Source organism: Ornithorhynchus anatinus, chromosome 14 (genome assembly GCF_004115215.2).
Source record: "Ornithorhynchus anatinus isolate Pmale09 chromosome 14, mOrnAna1.pri.v4, whole genome shotgun sequence".
In the NCBI taxonomy this organism is placed as follows: Eukaryota; Metazoa; Chordata; class Mammalia; order Monotremata; family Ornithorhynchidae; genus Ornithorhynchus; species Ornithorhynchus anatinus.
The window spans coordinates 1,955,262-1,970,257 of NC_041741.1; the positions used below are offsets into that span (position 1 = coordinate 1,955,262).

The 14,996-nt window shown below is 55.3% G+C and overlaps 1 protein-coding gene across 3 annotated transcripts in view; it reads left to right on the top strand.

The window, feature by feature from the left end:
* Nucleotides 1-7,245, top strand: part of SLC35F4 (solute carrier family 35 member F4) — a 67,492-nt gene extending 60,247 nt beyond the window's left edge. For 2 of the 3 annotated variants that reach the window (XM_029079161.1, XM_029079162.1), the window contains 4 exons: nucleotides 2,657-2,782; nucleotides 3,501-3,693; nucleotides 5,998-6,087; nucleotides 6,829-7,245. In XM_029079161.1, the coding sequence (XP_028934994.1) occupies nucleotides 2,657-2,782; nucleotides 3,501-3,693; nucleotides 5,998-6,087; nucleotides 6,829-7,070 (651 nt within the window). In that variant the 3' untranslated portion in view covers nucleotides 7,071-7,245. Of the gene's footprint in view, nucleotides 1-1,890; nucleotides 1,989-2,656; nucleotides 2,783-3,500; nucleotides 3,694-5,997; nucleotides 6,088-6,828 lie in introns of those variants that run through there. The other variant, XM_029079163.1, reaches the window with a different exon arrangement.
* The last annotated feature ends 7,751 nt before the right edge of the window (nucleotides 7,246-14,996 follow it).

Here is a 14,996-nt window from a genome sequence, read left to right on the forward strand (position 1 = left end):
CTGCTGTGGGTAGCCAAGCCCATCTGTTATGTAACTTGGGCATTTGAAGCAGCATTAGCATTTAGGGAAGCAGCGTGGCTCGGTGGAAAGAGCCCGGGCTTGGGAGTCAGAGGTCACGGGTTTGAATCCCGGCTCTGCCACGTGTCAGCTGTGTGACTGTGGGCGAGTCACTTCACTTCTCTGTGCCTCAGTTCCCTCATCTGTAAAATGGGGATTAACTGTGAGCCTCACGTGGGACAACCTGATTACCCTGTATCTACCCCAGTGCTCTGTAAGCGCTTAACAAATACCAACATTATTATTATTTGAAGAGGTTGTTTTCTCCTGAGCAATTCTGAAAAGTTCAACAGCGACCGGCCCACTTATCTCGGCTCTACGCCCCGCCCAGGCTCTGCCGGGTCCGCGGCAAGGTGATAGGTGTTCAGCAGATCCTGTAAGTTCACTCTGTAGCCAGTTAGTAAAACTAGCACCAGGAGCAACTTGTTGGTTGCCGTGACAGTGGTGGTCAGGGGTCCCTCTCTCTTGGCACTTGGTAGAGAAAAGCTGCCAATCCTCTGGGTTCCACCTGAGGTTTTCCCAGCTGCTGTGCAGAGGACTAGTCTCCCCGGAGGCTTGGTTTTCCTCGGGTCGGGGAGGCTGAAGTCGGTCAGGATCTTGACGATGGTGACGATGATCCCCCCCCCCCGCCCCCGTTTCCCCCCCACCCCGTCCTCGCAAGGCGGACAGCCAGTGGGGAACGGGTCCCAGCTGGCAGCTCGGCCTTCCCCACCCTGCCGCTCTCCGACTCGCGGCCCCGGATCGCTGCCTGAGGAAACGCTTCCTCTCACGAGAACCTAGAAAGCCCCAGTGTGTCCAACACGAACGATTCCTTCCAACCTCGTCGTCCCCATTCCCAACTTGGGCTGTCCGCGGCCGGGGGCGCCCGCTGTGAGTGCGGGGGTGGGAGAGGGGCAGGGACGAGGCCTGGCAGAGTTCTAAGGCTTCTAAGGGCGACCGCGGGCCAGACAGTTTGGGTCACTTCAGCCCTGACAATCGCACCAGGCCACCCGTCCCTGGACCCTGTCATTTGCCCAAATTACCCAGTACTTTGAAGGCTCCGTTTCCACACTCCGAGCTCTGACCGCCCCCCACGGTGGGAGCTTAAACCCGACGACTGTGTTCTTTTCATTCGGCCTCGGATGCGTCTTTCTTCGGAAGAGCTTTTATTTCTTCACTCCCCGCATCCCGACTTTTTAATCCCGGTTCGCTGCAAACCTACCCGCTGTTTTCGCTGAGAGTGTAGGGCAGATCTGCTTAGGCCTGACGGTCTGCTTGCTCCCTGCCACCACGAACAAAGGGGATTGTTTTGGCAGCATTTGTTCGAAGTGATTAATCCGGTATTATCCCGCCCTGGCCTCTCACCGTCCCACCCCGTCGTGGGAGAGCTAGAGTTTGGGGTAACAAGGAATCCATCCACTGGGCCAGAAACGGGGGAAATTATATTCATTACCAAGGGTTCCCTCCCCGGCCCCAGCCAGGGAACCGATTCCCATCGAGATCCTCGGGCCCGTCACTGGATCCTGGGTAGCGGGGCCTAGCCGAGCTCTCCGACTCTGGTCCGCTACCTCCGTTTGGTATCTTCGATCCGGGAGATTTTGCTCCCGAGGCGTTGTCACTTTGCTCCCCGAAACAGTCGTCGTCCTGCAGTTCACCGGGACCTTGGGTGGCTTGGGGAAACAGTTCAGCCGAAGTAACTCAGGGCAGTTTTATCGAGCGGGCTTCTGCACAATTGTCTTTCAGTTCAGGGAGCGGGCTGCCCTCTGTTTCAACTAGATCCAGGATGATGTCAACTGACAGTGAGCCATGATGACTTCCATTAAGTTATGAATATTTTGTTTTTGTGCAGTTAATGCTCCAGACTAATTAAATGAAATTATGCTTCTGTGCTATAAAATTGGAATTAATTTACATGTAAATAAGAGAGGATGAGGCTCCATTCGCCGGTGGAGGTAACGTGCAGCTTTAGTATTGTCCTGTACAAGTCTATCTTTACTCTCTCTGTTCTCGGACCAAATCTGGCCTCCGGTTAGACTCCCGAGAGCATAATTTGGTCCGGTGACTGGCTAGGAGGCAGCTGGTGGGCTCACACGCGCCAAGTGTGTTCGGTCTGACCAAACCGTAGCCGAGAGCAGAGGAGCAGCAGGAGTCACCTTCCTTCTCGTGGGATTTAGCTCACGGGCTCCTGCTGAGCTCAAGGCACTGGATAGAGCGCCTGGGCGCCGCAACAGACGCCCGAGATGCTTCCTCTCCTCCCTGTAGAGGGAACTCATCTGTTCTTGAGAGCGTTTCTCTCCCCACGGCGGCTCCCCTAGGGAAACCGCAACGGCTGTGATGAGATCCAGACAGCGCCCGCGACCCAGAGAAATGGGGTGATTTGGGTCACACGCCGGGGGGTTTGCCTGCTTGTGTGCATTTTTCTTTAGTCCGCACCCCCACCCTCCCCTTCTAGCTATATCACCCCCTCGGGCTTGGCGACGTAGGAGGATTTTAGAGTAAGGTCGGAGTCTAAGGGGTTTGTCTCTTTAGCGGTCCTTCCGAAATCCCAGAGAGCTAGGCCGGGTCGCTTCCGAGACAACGTTGCATTCAACTATTCCGTTTCCGTCTGCTCGCTCGGCAGATAGTGGCCGCAATCATGGCCATCACGGGGATCGTGATGATGGCGTACGCGGACGGTTTCCATGGCGATTCCATCATAGGGGTAGCCTTTGCCGTCGGATCGGCGTCCACGTCTGCGCTGTACAAGGTAGGCCCCGAATCATTTACTCGTCGGCCTCCGTCGACTCTATCGTATGTGGGTGAGTGCTTGGGCACCAGAGCTCTGTACTGGACTCCTAATGGGTGTAGGGTGTTGTGCTCAACCCGTGGGAGAGTACAGCATAGGTAGAAGACACACGGTCCCTCTGTCCTCCACCAACTGACCGTCCTTATTCAACCGGGTGGGAAATATGACGCCAACCCTAGTTGCAAAAACTCAGTTACCATTCGTCCCTTCATTTACATTTGAAAGGGAGAAGAGTCTGAAAAGTTCCAACTGGGCTAATTAGTTTATGGCGTCGCAGTAGTGATCGCATTTACGAAGTGCGGGGAGAGAAGTGCGGGCTAGAGCGGAGAGACGGGCGAGGAAGCCGACGCGGTCGTCAAGGCAGGCTCCGGCTGGCGCCCGGGCCGGGGTGTTGGCCGTGGAGATAGTGTTGGTATTTGTTAAGCGCTTACTATGTGCCGAGCACTGTTCTAAGCGCTGGGTGAGAGGCAGCGGTGGCTCCGGGAGATGGCCCCGTGCTCGAGTCGGGCCTGGAACCGGGGATGGAAACGGGGAGCCGATCTTGAAGGGAGAGAACTCCTGGGGCCTCGCAGCTGCTACCGGTGGGGTGGGGGGCGGTGGTGACGTCAACGCCGGTCTTCGGGCCCGGCCTCCGCCTCCCCGCCCCTAATTCTGCTCACCGGGCCCTCTCTCTTTCCAGGTCCTGTTCAAGATGTTCCTTGGAAGCGCCAACTTTGGCGAAGCAGCCCATTTCTTCTCCACCTTGGGTTTCTTCAATTTAATTTTCATCTCGTTCACCCCGCTCATCCTGTACTTCACCAAGGTGGAGCACTGGTCGTCCCTGGCGGCGCTGCCCTGGGGCTGCCTCTGCGGAATGGCCGGGCTCTGGCTGGGTAAGTCGGCCCCCTTCCCCTTTCCTGGTTCCCGCCCGGGGCGCCGCTGGAGCGGTCCGAGTCAGATCTCCCCGGGAGCGTTCCTTACTCCTACCCTGGCCACTTTCCGTGCTCTGAAATGGAATGGAAGGGTCTGAATAGGCACGTAGGACTGAGCGCCCTGAAAGAGAAAAGCTTATTGCCGAGAGGAGAGACCATTTTCCCTAGTTTTTGAAAGCTGTCGAGATGCTAACCAGCCCTACCAGGAGACTTGAGAAGTCGCTTTCAGCCACGGACCTCACAGACTCTGCCGATTTTATCGAAGGGAAGTTTGAAGGTCAATACCTGACTCATCCCAGAGGTGCTCACGGCAAGAGCTTCCGAATGATTAGTTTAGAGCAGCCCGTCCTCTTTGGCCTCGGCCCAAAGCCGGGGCCGAGTAAAAAGTGGACCAGTGAACCAGTCCTGCTGCTCTGGGCTCTGGCTCCGGGGAGGGTCAGAGGAGATCAGTGGCCGAGAACTGCAGCGGGAGCTTCCTGGGTACTGAGTACTTTAGGGAGTCGGAGAGAGAATGAGAGAGAGAGAAAAGACACAGAACTTTATCTCAGTTTCAGTCACCACCCCCCAGATGCAGAGCCGCAGATCTCGGCGGGATGGTCTGTGTTTAGGTCATCCAAACCCTCGCTCGCCTTAGGTTAGGATAGGGCAGAGCTCATGGCAGAGAGTCCACACCACCTCAAGTTCTCTGAGACCTTCCCCCGGGTCTCTTAAGCATTGAGCTTCGGCACTGAGCATTTAACAGAGCTCTAGTTCTCCTAGCGTAAGGTGCCTGTCTGCTGAAGAAGATCCGAAAGAAACCACTGAAAACTAAGTATTTGCAGAGCAAAAATCTTTCCTGGTCAGTGCATGTTATTTGAGCCATTTCATTTTACCTTGGGGGAAACCGTGCTACGTTTAGGGCTCCCTTGTTCTCGATGTTTCTCGATCCACTTTGGGCTCCACCCAGGTCGGAGAAGATAGGTGGGGGAGGAGAAGGGCCTCCTAGGAGCTGGGGACTGGCGGAAGATTAGGAGAGAGAGGCAGGACAGCCGCCTCCCCTCCAACTTCTTGGGGCAGGGCAGGTGGCCAATCAATCAATCAATCGTCAATAATATTTACTGAGCACTTAGCACTGTACTGAGCCCTTGGGAGAGTACGACACGACAGAATTAGCAGACACATTCCTTGCCCATAAGAAACTCACAGTCTAGAGGGTCAGAAAAGTTCAGCCGTCAGTATCCGAACATGGGGAGCAGCAGGGAGGGAGCCCCGGTCGGAGGGAATGTGGAGGGAACGGTAATAGTAACCGTGCTGTCCATTAAATGCTTACCATATGCCGAGTATCGTACTAAGCGCTGGGGCAGATACGAGATGATCGGGTCCCATATGGGGCTCACAGTCTAAATGGGAGGAAGAACAGGTATCGAAATCCCGTTTTGCAGATGAGGGAACTGAGGCACAGAGAAGCAAAGTGACTTGCCCAAGGTCACACAGCAGTAAGAGGCGGAGCCGGAATTAGAACCTGGGTCCTCCGACCCCCAGGCCCATGCAGTTTCCCGATAGGAGTGGGACCCCCGGTCTCTCCTTTTTCCCGTTCCCCCTCCTTTCCACATATGTGGAAGTCAGGGGCAACTGAATTTTCTCCTCCGAGGGCCCACGGCTCTACCCCAGCCGGCGCCCATGAAAGCCGTGCGCTCGGCCACACGACGCTAAATGCAGTCGGGTTGGCGGGGAGATTAGACCAAAACCGGACCAGGGGACCTAAAGCAACATAAACGTACCGAGAAACAGTGGTGACACACCATATAGTTAACGCGATCAAGTGGTAATGCAAAAGGCCGGTATTGAAATGTTCTGAATTTTATGTTTCCAGTCTGCACGGATGTAAATACTTAAGTGTTTCCTTTGGCAGAGAAAGCAGATGAAAAACAGTATTCCCACGCCCCAACCCTCCCTCTTCTCCTTTCCCCCACCTCCACCATTCAAGACTGGCCCGGACAAGAGTCCCAAGGCAACGTGGCGTTCGGTACTGCGCTCTCAGTAGGGGCTTAATGAAAACTGTAATGGATGGATTCCCTGTCAATCGGTGGTATTTACTGAGCGCCTGCTGTGTGCGGAGCACTGTCCTGGGTTCTCGGGCGAGCCCCCCGGAAGCAGAAGGCCCACTCAGTCCCTGCCCTCCAGAAGCAGAAGGCGATGGATCTTTACATAAGAAGGAAGGTTCCCGAAGACAGAGCACCCCGAAGGCCACGTGGTCTCACGGCGTACCTGTCTTTGCTCTCCCAGCGTTCAACATCCTGGTGAACGTGGGCGTCGTGCTGACTTACCCCATCCTGATCTCCATCGGCACCGTGCTCAGCGTCCCTGGAAATGCAGGTAAGTCCGCTCTTCCCTCCTCTCCCACCTCCAACCCCGTCGAAATTCCCGATGCTGGCTCGGGGACCGGGACTGAATTGTGGCTTTCCCCTTGGGAACTGTTTCGCGAACCTGAAGTCCACAGAAGAATCCCAGGCCACCTCATTTTTTCAGCTGGAACAGTTCAATCGCACGGTGCTCCGCACAGCGTGACGGCTCTGCCACACGTCGGCTTTGTGACTTGGGAAAATCACTTCACTTCTCTGGGCCTCAGTTCCCTCATCTGTAAAATGGGGATTAAGAGTGTAAGCCCAATGCGGGATAGGGACTGTGTCCAACCTGATTAGCTTGTGTCTTCAGCTCTTAGAGCAGTGCCTGGTAGATGGTAAGCGCTTAATTAGTATTAATTATTGCTTAATTGCTTATCTGTTAAGCAATTACCATGTGCCAAGCACTGTTAGGCGCTGGGGTGGATCCAAGCAAATCGGGTTGGACACAGTCCCTGTCCCATATGGGGCTCACAGTCTCAAACCCCATTTTGCAGATGAGAGAACTGAGGCCCAGAGTTAGCAGGTAGCATCATCATCATTATTATTACGCAGGCGGGGCCGGACGCTGCTGACCTCGCCCTGTCCGGAAGGTCGGATCAGCTCCGGGGAAGGCAGGGCGTGAGGTTCAAGCCTCACGGGGCGGGTTTCGGTTTCCGTGCCCACTCTCTTCCTCTCTCTCCCCCTCCCTCTCCCCCTCCCCGCCGCCCGGCAGCCGTGGATCTCCTGAAACACGAGGTGATCTTCAGCGTCGTGCGCCTGGCCGCCACCGTCATCATCTGCCTGGGCTTCCTGCTCATGCTGCTCCCCGAGGAGTGGGACGAGATCACCCTGCGCTTCATCAACAGCCTCAAGGAGAAGAAGGGCGACGAGCTGGGCGACGAGGCGGCCGAGGCCGGCGCCCCCCTCCGGAGCCGGGCCCGGGCCAACGGCGCCGTGGCCATCCCCCTGGCCTAGCCCGCGCGGGAATGCACGTGAATGTATATTCTGTGAATATGACATATAACTGTCTCCCTCCCTGTATGCGCAAGTGAAGCCGGACGAGTCCCGCGTGAAACGACCCAGCGGACGGTTTCAATTTTACGCGGAAGCGCGCGTAGAGAGCCACAATACATTTCGTATGAAAACGCAATCTCGCCCGGCTCCCGTGTGGTCTCTGCTTCTGACCCGGTGGCTGGCTCTGCCCGGCCCATCCGCGTCCCCTCCCGGCAGCGAGCCTGCGTCCCTCCCCAGGGATCCGGCCCGGGACCCCATCCGAGGGGGACTGGCGCGGACTAGGGGAACTAGATTCTCACCCACTTGTCTGGGTCAGAATCTAGTGGGGCCAGGCTGCTGGCAGTGGTTTGAAACGGAAATTCCACTCCCTGGGAGTCAGGCTGCTTTTTAAACTTTTTGACACTTCCCCACTAAAGGGACCCCAAATCTTAAGCCCCGAGCTGTCGGTGAGTGGCCTTGGGCTGGAGAGGAAACAGCTGCGGCCCAGCGTATAGAGCACAGGCCTGGGAGTCGCAAGGACCTGGGTTCTAATCCCGGCTCCGCCACTTGTCTGCCGTGTGCCTCTGAGCAAGTCGCTTCACTTCTCTGGGCCTCAGTTGCCTCCTCTGTAAAATGAGGATTATGACCGTGAGCCTCGTGTCGGACAGGGACTGTCCGACCTGATTACCTTGTATCTACCCCGGCGCTTAGGACAGTGCCCGGAACATAGTAAAGCGCTTAAAAAATCTGATTTTTTGAGAAAAGGAGTGGCAGCCCGGCCTCACGGAAAGAACACGGGACTGGGAGGCAGCAGACCTGCGTTCTAGGCCCGCCCTTGCAAGTAAGTCAGTTGTCCCTCTGGGCCTCCGTTTCCTCATCTGTGAAATGGAAGTGGAACATAAATGGAAATGTCATCTTTGAAAATGCTTTCCAGAGCTTTTTTTTTTTTGGTCACCCGGTATAATGAATAATTCTCTAACTCCCTCGTAAAACACAGTGATCACTGGCTGATTCTATAACTCCGCATTCAAACCTGACATTTAAATTGCATATTGGCACCTGAAGAAGGGATTCGTTTTCTCCTTAATGATGATTCATATGGAGAGAAGGGCACTAAGTCAGACGTTCGTAGGGCTAATACATATAATTAGCCCAACTGATTTCGAGAAAACATTTCAACTTCTTGTAAGAAATCATCCTGTCATTAGATCAGGAGCAAATAAACGACATATTACCTGACCAGTAACCAGTAGAGGTGAAGCCTGACTTTCACAGTGGATCTGGAGGAGTCAAAATAGTGGTCCCGTTCTACCTCTCCTGGCCTTGTCGCTCTCCTCGGCCCTGCCCGAGTCCACTGGCCCCTTGGGAGGATATTGTTGTATGTAAGAAGTAGCGTGCCCTAGGCCTAATGGATAGAGAACCGTCCTGGGAGTCCAAAAGAAAAATGGAAAAGTTAGAAGATGCTTCATGAGAGTCAGTCACACCGGGAGAGGGGACAGGTAAGGATGTGGGATGGACCAGGCCTGGTCACCGGAAGGAGATTCAGGGATAGACAGGGGAGGCGGGAGTTGAACGGACCCTACCGAGTTCCTGGAGGTCGATTTGCGGACGGTTAAGGGAGTCGGGGGGTGGGATGGTCCAAGCGGGCAGGTGAGGAGCGTCCAGGAGGACAAGCAGCCTGACGTCCCTGTCAGAGACCAGCCCACATCACCGCACCCTACTACGCCCCTCCAAACTGAGAATCGGGCACCAGGGTCCATCAGGAAGAGGCTACCGAGCCATCGAGGCCTGGGAGTGGCGTAGAGGAAGCCGCTGTGGTGTTCCCGGCCCGGGTCCCCCCGCGGCGCCTCTCCCGTACCAATCTAGCTCGGTCGGGGGGACAGCCACAGCCAGAGGGGCGACTGGGTGGCTGAGAAGGGCCCGGCCGCACTCTGTACGCCCGTTCCTTTTGCTCGAGCTCCACAGGGGACGTGTCGCAAGGAGGAGAGCAGCGCGCAGAGCACGGCGGGATGTGTCACGTGGAGGAGAACGGCATAGGGAACACAGCGGGGCGTCCCCCGGGGGAGAATGACGCACGGACCGCAGCGCTCACCCCCAGAAGTCCAGCGCTCGGACCAAAGCAGGGCAGCCCTAGGGAAGACCGTGCTGCCCCCGCGACCCTGTTCTGCTCCATAAGATCCCGTCGAGACCGTTCTCGAGCAGCTACAGTTGAGCACAGAGCCGTACCGGGCACCTCAGAGAGAACAGTAGGAGGAAGTAATAACAACAGCCGTGGCATTTGTTAAGCCCTTACTATGTGCCAGGCGCTGCTCTAACTGCTGGAGTAGATACGAGGTAATCAGGTTGGACTCGGTTCCTGTCCCGCACGGGGCTCACGGTCTTAATCCCCATTTTACAGATAGATAACTGAGGCGCAGGGAAGTGAAGTGTCTTGGGGGGGTCACACAGCAGAAAGTGGCAGAGCCGGGATTAGAACCCACGTCCTCTAAATTCCAGGCCTGTGCACTTTCCGCTAGACCGTGCTGCTTCACCTGAGAGTTATATGTCTATACATTTATAATAGATGCACGTACCGATACGTAGCTTTTCTTTGTTTCGAAGATGCCGCGACGGTGAGATCCCGTGGAGACAGTGGTGTCTGACTCCATTATAGCGCAGCGACGAGACCCCAGAACAAATGAATCCCAGCAGCGTCGCCCGGACCAGAATGCGCCACGGACCTCGACTCCCGCTTGATTGGAAGCCCCTCGGGGGCAGGGATCCCATCTTCCTCCTCCCATTGAGCTCTTCCGACCTTTCTGACCAGGCTCTACATGCAGCGGGTGCTCCCTCAGGACGACCGATCGACCGACCGATGGCTGGGTGGACGGACGCACTCGAGCTCACGCTGGCCGCGGTCCCGAAAGCCGGGTTCCAAACCGGCGAGACGGCCCAAGTCGAGCTCCGGGAGATCTGAAGGCATCCGCGAGGAGCTCAGCAGCGACGTCACCGCGGCCTTGTTGAAGCAAGGAATTTCAACCACAGTTTGAGCCAGATCTGAAGCAGATTTGATACCGTCTACCGGGCAACTGTGGAGACGCTGGGCCGGCCAAGCCGAGGTCCCAGACCGTGGGATTAAAAGTCCACTTTCAGTGAAACGTCTACATTCCAAGATGCTCCTCCCCTCGGCTCACACAGACCTTTTTGGATCATCAAGTTGGACTTCCGGGGCGAGTGAAGGAAACTTCAGCCTGTTTAAGTTGGAAGTACCCGAACGGGGCACTCCAAAGGCACAGAATAAAAGGTATGGACTGGGTGGGCCCACAGCCTGGTACCAGGGGCAGTGTGACCTAGGGGACAGAGCCTGGGCCTGGGAGTCACAAGGACCTGGGTTCTAATCCCTGCTCTTCCACTTGTCTGTTGTGTGACCTCGGGCAAGTCTCTTCAATTCTCTGGGCCTGTTACCTCTCGTGTAAAATGGGGATTAAGACTGTGGCTCCCCTGTGGGATATGGACTGTGTCCAACCAGATTAGCTTGTATCTACCCCCAGGATTTAGTACAGTACCTGGCACATAGTAAGTGCTTAACAAAAACCAGAAAAGTGTATCTATGGCCACTGAATTCTGGGCCTGGGGACCTAAGTCACCTTTTCTACCCTGTGGCATAGGATCTCCGTCTCTGAGCGATTTGGCACCACTGAGGAGGGCAGCAACAGGAACTTACAGGCCTGAGAGTCTGGGCTTACTTGGGCTGTGGAAGGCCAGACGGTTGGACTCTCTGAAAACTTTTGCTGCAGAGCTGGGCGGGGAGAGTAGTCTCACAAATGGAGAGCATGAGAGAAAGAGGTGGGGAAAAGGAGAAACGGAAAAGCAGCTTAACATGTCCCCTCTTCTATGGACGGGATTTGGAAAACGGGTGGGCGGAGCAAAGGGCAGAGCACTGTGCCCGGGGCCCACGAGGGGCAGGTACCAAATCTTTGGGAGCATATGAAATAAACCGGAAGCCTGTGGTCATGCCCCCTAGGAACTTCCAAACTAATGAGAGAGGCGAGATGGAAAGAGACGTGGAGAGACGGAGAGGTTAAAGGAAAGAAGGGGAGGCGGGGACACAATTTAAGGCGGCCTCCTTCTTCGTTTACGTTCCAAATAGGAGAGTATTCTGTTGGACCTTCCCTGGTTTTCCGGACTCTTCGCTTCTTTTCCAAACGAATTGCAAGCAGCGTGACAGGTGCCTCTCCATCTGGTCGGCTGGGAGCATTGGCCTCGTCTCCCCGCAACCCCCATTTAAAGTATTCAAATTGAGTAATCTCACCTCTGCTCCATCAGATCCCCTGCCGGTTCCATTTTCTTACGGAGATTCGAGAAGCCCAGCCCGGCACTGTCGAATCCTGCCTTCAGCCGTCCGAAGGCGCAAACTCCCTTGGCTCTTAGGTAGTTAGCGGTTGATCGCTTCCACTTATTCAGTTACTTCTTCACTTTTTGGATATGACAACGTTCTCCCTCTCATCCGTAGTGTAGCCGTACCATCCGTCCGCCCGTCTCCCTCATTCGTTTGGAAGTTTTTCGAGGGCACGACCACCGGCTTCCGTTTATTTCACATGCTCCCAAAGATTTGGTATCTGCCCCGTGTAGGCCCCGGGCACGGTGCTCTGCTTACTTGTTTTCAAGGTTGGGTCCACAGATGAGGGGAAGTTAAGCTGCTTTCTTCCCGTTGGTCGAGGGGCAGGTGATGCGTGGGAAAGCTGAAAGGCCCCCGTGGGAGGCGATGTCCCACGGATGGGAGGAGAAGTCGAGTCCCAGTGGGAAGGGGAAAGTGGAGAGGGATCTCCCCGTCACCAGGGAGTTGTGTGTGTGTTCGGGTGGGGGCCGACAAGGCAAGCAGCATGGCGTAACAGAGCACGGGCCTGGGACTCGGAAGGTCATGGGTTCTAATCCCAGCTCTGCCACTTGCCCGCCGTGTGACCTCGGAGAAGTCTCTGAACTTCTCTGGGCCTCAGATACCTCATCTGTGCAATGGGGATTGAGACTGGGAGCCCCACGTGGGCCAGGGACTGAATCCAACCCTACTTGCTCGTATCCCCCCCCAGCGCTTAAGTACGGTGCCTGGCACATAGTAAGCGCTTAAATACCACAATTATTATTATTAAGACTCCCTCTCCCTGTCTTTCTCTCTCAATAGGAGAAATGGAGGCAGGTGGGGAAGGAAGAGCCATCTGGGGTCAACATTCCAGGCCATAAGGAATGCGGAGAACTTCACGGGTTAGTAGCCCCTGCCAGGGAATGGAACACCGATGACTAGAATTCTCAAATGCCTAAGGGGCTGTATCTCAGTACCCATCCGTTCCCAACCGGGATCACTCCGCCATGAAGGGAGATGGGGAGAACTCACCCCCTCCTAAAATTGGCTCGACCGGTTCCTCCACCCCTCCCTTCCTGCTTGGGGCGACCGCTAAAACTCAAACCATCACTGCTTGAAAAACAGCATCCGCTTCTCCCTGAATGATTTGAGTTGGGACTGTGTCACCCACCATGAACTCAAGAGAAAACACGCGGTAGGACCTGCGCCAGATAGTTTCCGCTGCAGGTCTTATAGGTTTGTGATCTCAGTGAGCCACACAAGCCAACGCGCACAGGGTCACAAGGTGTCTACGGGTTTCAACGTCCATATCGATGGCATTATCGAGCCCTCAGCGGAAACCGAGCCTACTTTCCATCTGATCGCTCAGCCGGTTCCTTCTCCTCTTAGTTGTCCTACTGTCTTAACAGGCGGCTCTCCTGAGCACCCAGTGGGTGCCATCATTCATCCAATCGTATTTATTGAGCGCTTTCTCTGTGCAGAGCACTGTACTAAGCACTCGGGAGAGTACGGTACAACAAAAAACAGACACTTTCCCCGCCCACAGCAAGCTTGCAGTCCGAAGGGGGAGACGGACATTGATGTAAATAAATAAGTGAGAGATAGGGATATAAGCGGTGCGGGGCTGGGACGGGGGCGATGAATAAAGGGAGTTAGGGCGAAGCAGAAGGGAGTGGGAGGAGAGGAGGACTTAGGGAAGGCCTCTTGGAGGACATGTGTCTTCAATAAGGTTTGAAAGAGAGGGGAATAACTGTCCGTCAACTCCGCTCCCCGTAGGGATGGTCCACCCTTCTGAGGACCCTCCCTCGGGCCGAGACCAGTCGCTCCCTGGCCACGACCAAGTATTACAGATCGGGGCCGGTTCCGAGCGGCGCCTGTCGTTCGTTTTAAAATCTTGAAGTGCTTTCTGCATTTCCTTATCTGTGTGTGTTTTGACTCACCAGCAGAGGCCTGCTTTCAGATGGTTCCCGCTTCACGGATCATCAGTCAAACCAGCCCCCGCCTGTTTGGGAAGCATCAGGTGACCGGTTTATTTATCAGGTTTAATTTATGTCCCGTAGAGTTCACATTCCCACTCAGCCCCTCTCCCGTTTGCGCTGGCTCCCCCATTTCTTCCCTGGCTCCTTGCAACGGTCACCTTTCCGACCAGCCGCAGGACAGGTTTCCCCTCAGCCTTTAATCTATGGTGTTTCCTAAGCGCTTACTCTGTGCCAAACGCTATTCTAAGCGCCGGGTTGGGTACAGGTTAATGAGGCTCGACGCCGTCCCCGCTCCACGTGGGACAGCCAAGTCCAAGAAGGAGGGAGTTTAGGAGGCACAGAGAAGTGAACTGACTTACCCCAAGTCACACAGCAGGCAATTGGCAGTGCCGGAATTAGAACCCAGGGCCTCTGACTCCCAGGCCCGTGCTCTTTGCACCAGGCCACGCTGTTTTCTCCCACGTCGGGGCTGGAACGCTGATGGGGAACCAGGGAGTGTTATTCCATCAGCGTGAGCTGGGGTCCCACTTACGGGGGATCCGGACTGTTACCTGGGGTCGCGGAGATGAGAGAGAGCGAGGTGCGAGGGCCTGACAACTTCCTCCCTCCACTTACCGTTCTCTTGCTTTTCCTCGGTTGACTTTTCCTCAGGCCCTCTCGGGTGGTTCTCTCTACTTTCTTCAGCTCACTCTCCCGTGTGGGTTCCGCACGAAAGGCAGCCTGCTGATCTCTCCCTCCATAACAGTGGAAAGAGCCTGGGCTTCGGAGTCAGAGGTCATGGGTTCGACTCCCGGCCCTGCCACTTGTCAGCTGTGTGACCGTGGGCGAGTCGCTTCACTTCTCAGGGCCTCAGTTCCCTCATCTGTAAAATGGGGATTAACTGTGAGCCTCACGTGGGACGACCTGATTACCCTGCATCTCCCCCCAGCGCTTAGAACGGTGCTCTGCACATAGTAAGCGCTTAACAAATACCAACATCATAACAGAGGGCTGTGTTGTGTTTCCCTGCAACCCTAACCCATCAATAGTATTTACTGAGCACCTACTGTGTGCAGAGCACTGTACTAAGCCCTGGCTGTTCGTCAGCCATTTCTTCTCATTCATTCAATAGTATTTATTGAGCACTTACTATGTGCAGAGCACTGTACTAAGCGCTTGAAAGATTGAGTGACCATTCCCAATCCATTTAACCCCTCTTCCCAGGTGCCTTTCTACCGGGAAGTTTCCTGAGGGGAGGTTCTGTCATAAACCGCGACTGGGACCTACGGTGGCAATCTACCCGGCCCGGAATAGTTCAGGGCCTCAGAGGCCCTGAGAAAGCAGTGTGACTTCGTGGAAAGAGCCCGCGCTTGGGAGTCAGAGGTCGTGGGTTCTAATCCCGGCTCCGCCACTTATCAGCTCTCTGACTTTGGGCAAGTCACTTCACTTCTCTGGGCCTCAGTGACCTCATCTGTAAAGTGGGGATGAAGACTGTGAGCCCCACGTGGGACAACCTGATAACCTTCTATCTACCCCAGGACTTAGAACAGTGCTTGGCACATACAAAGCGCTTAACAAATACCATCATTATTACCTTTCTGCTTCCTTTCCCTA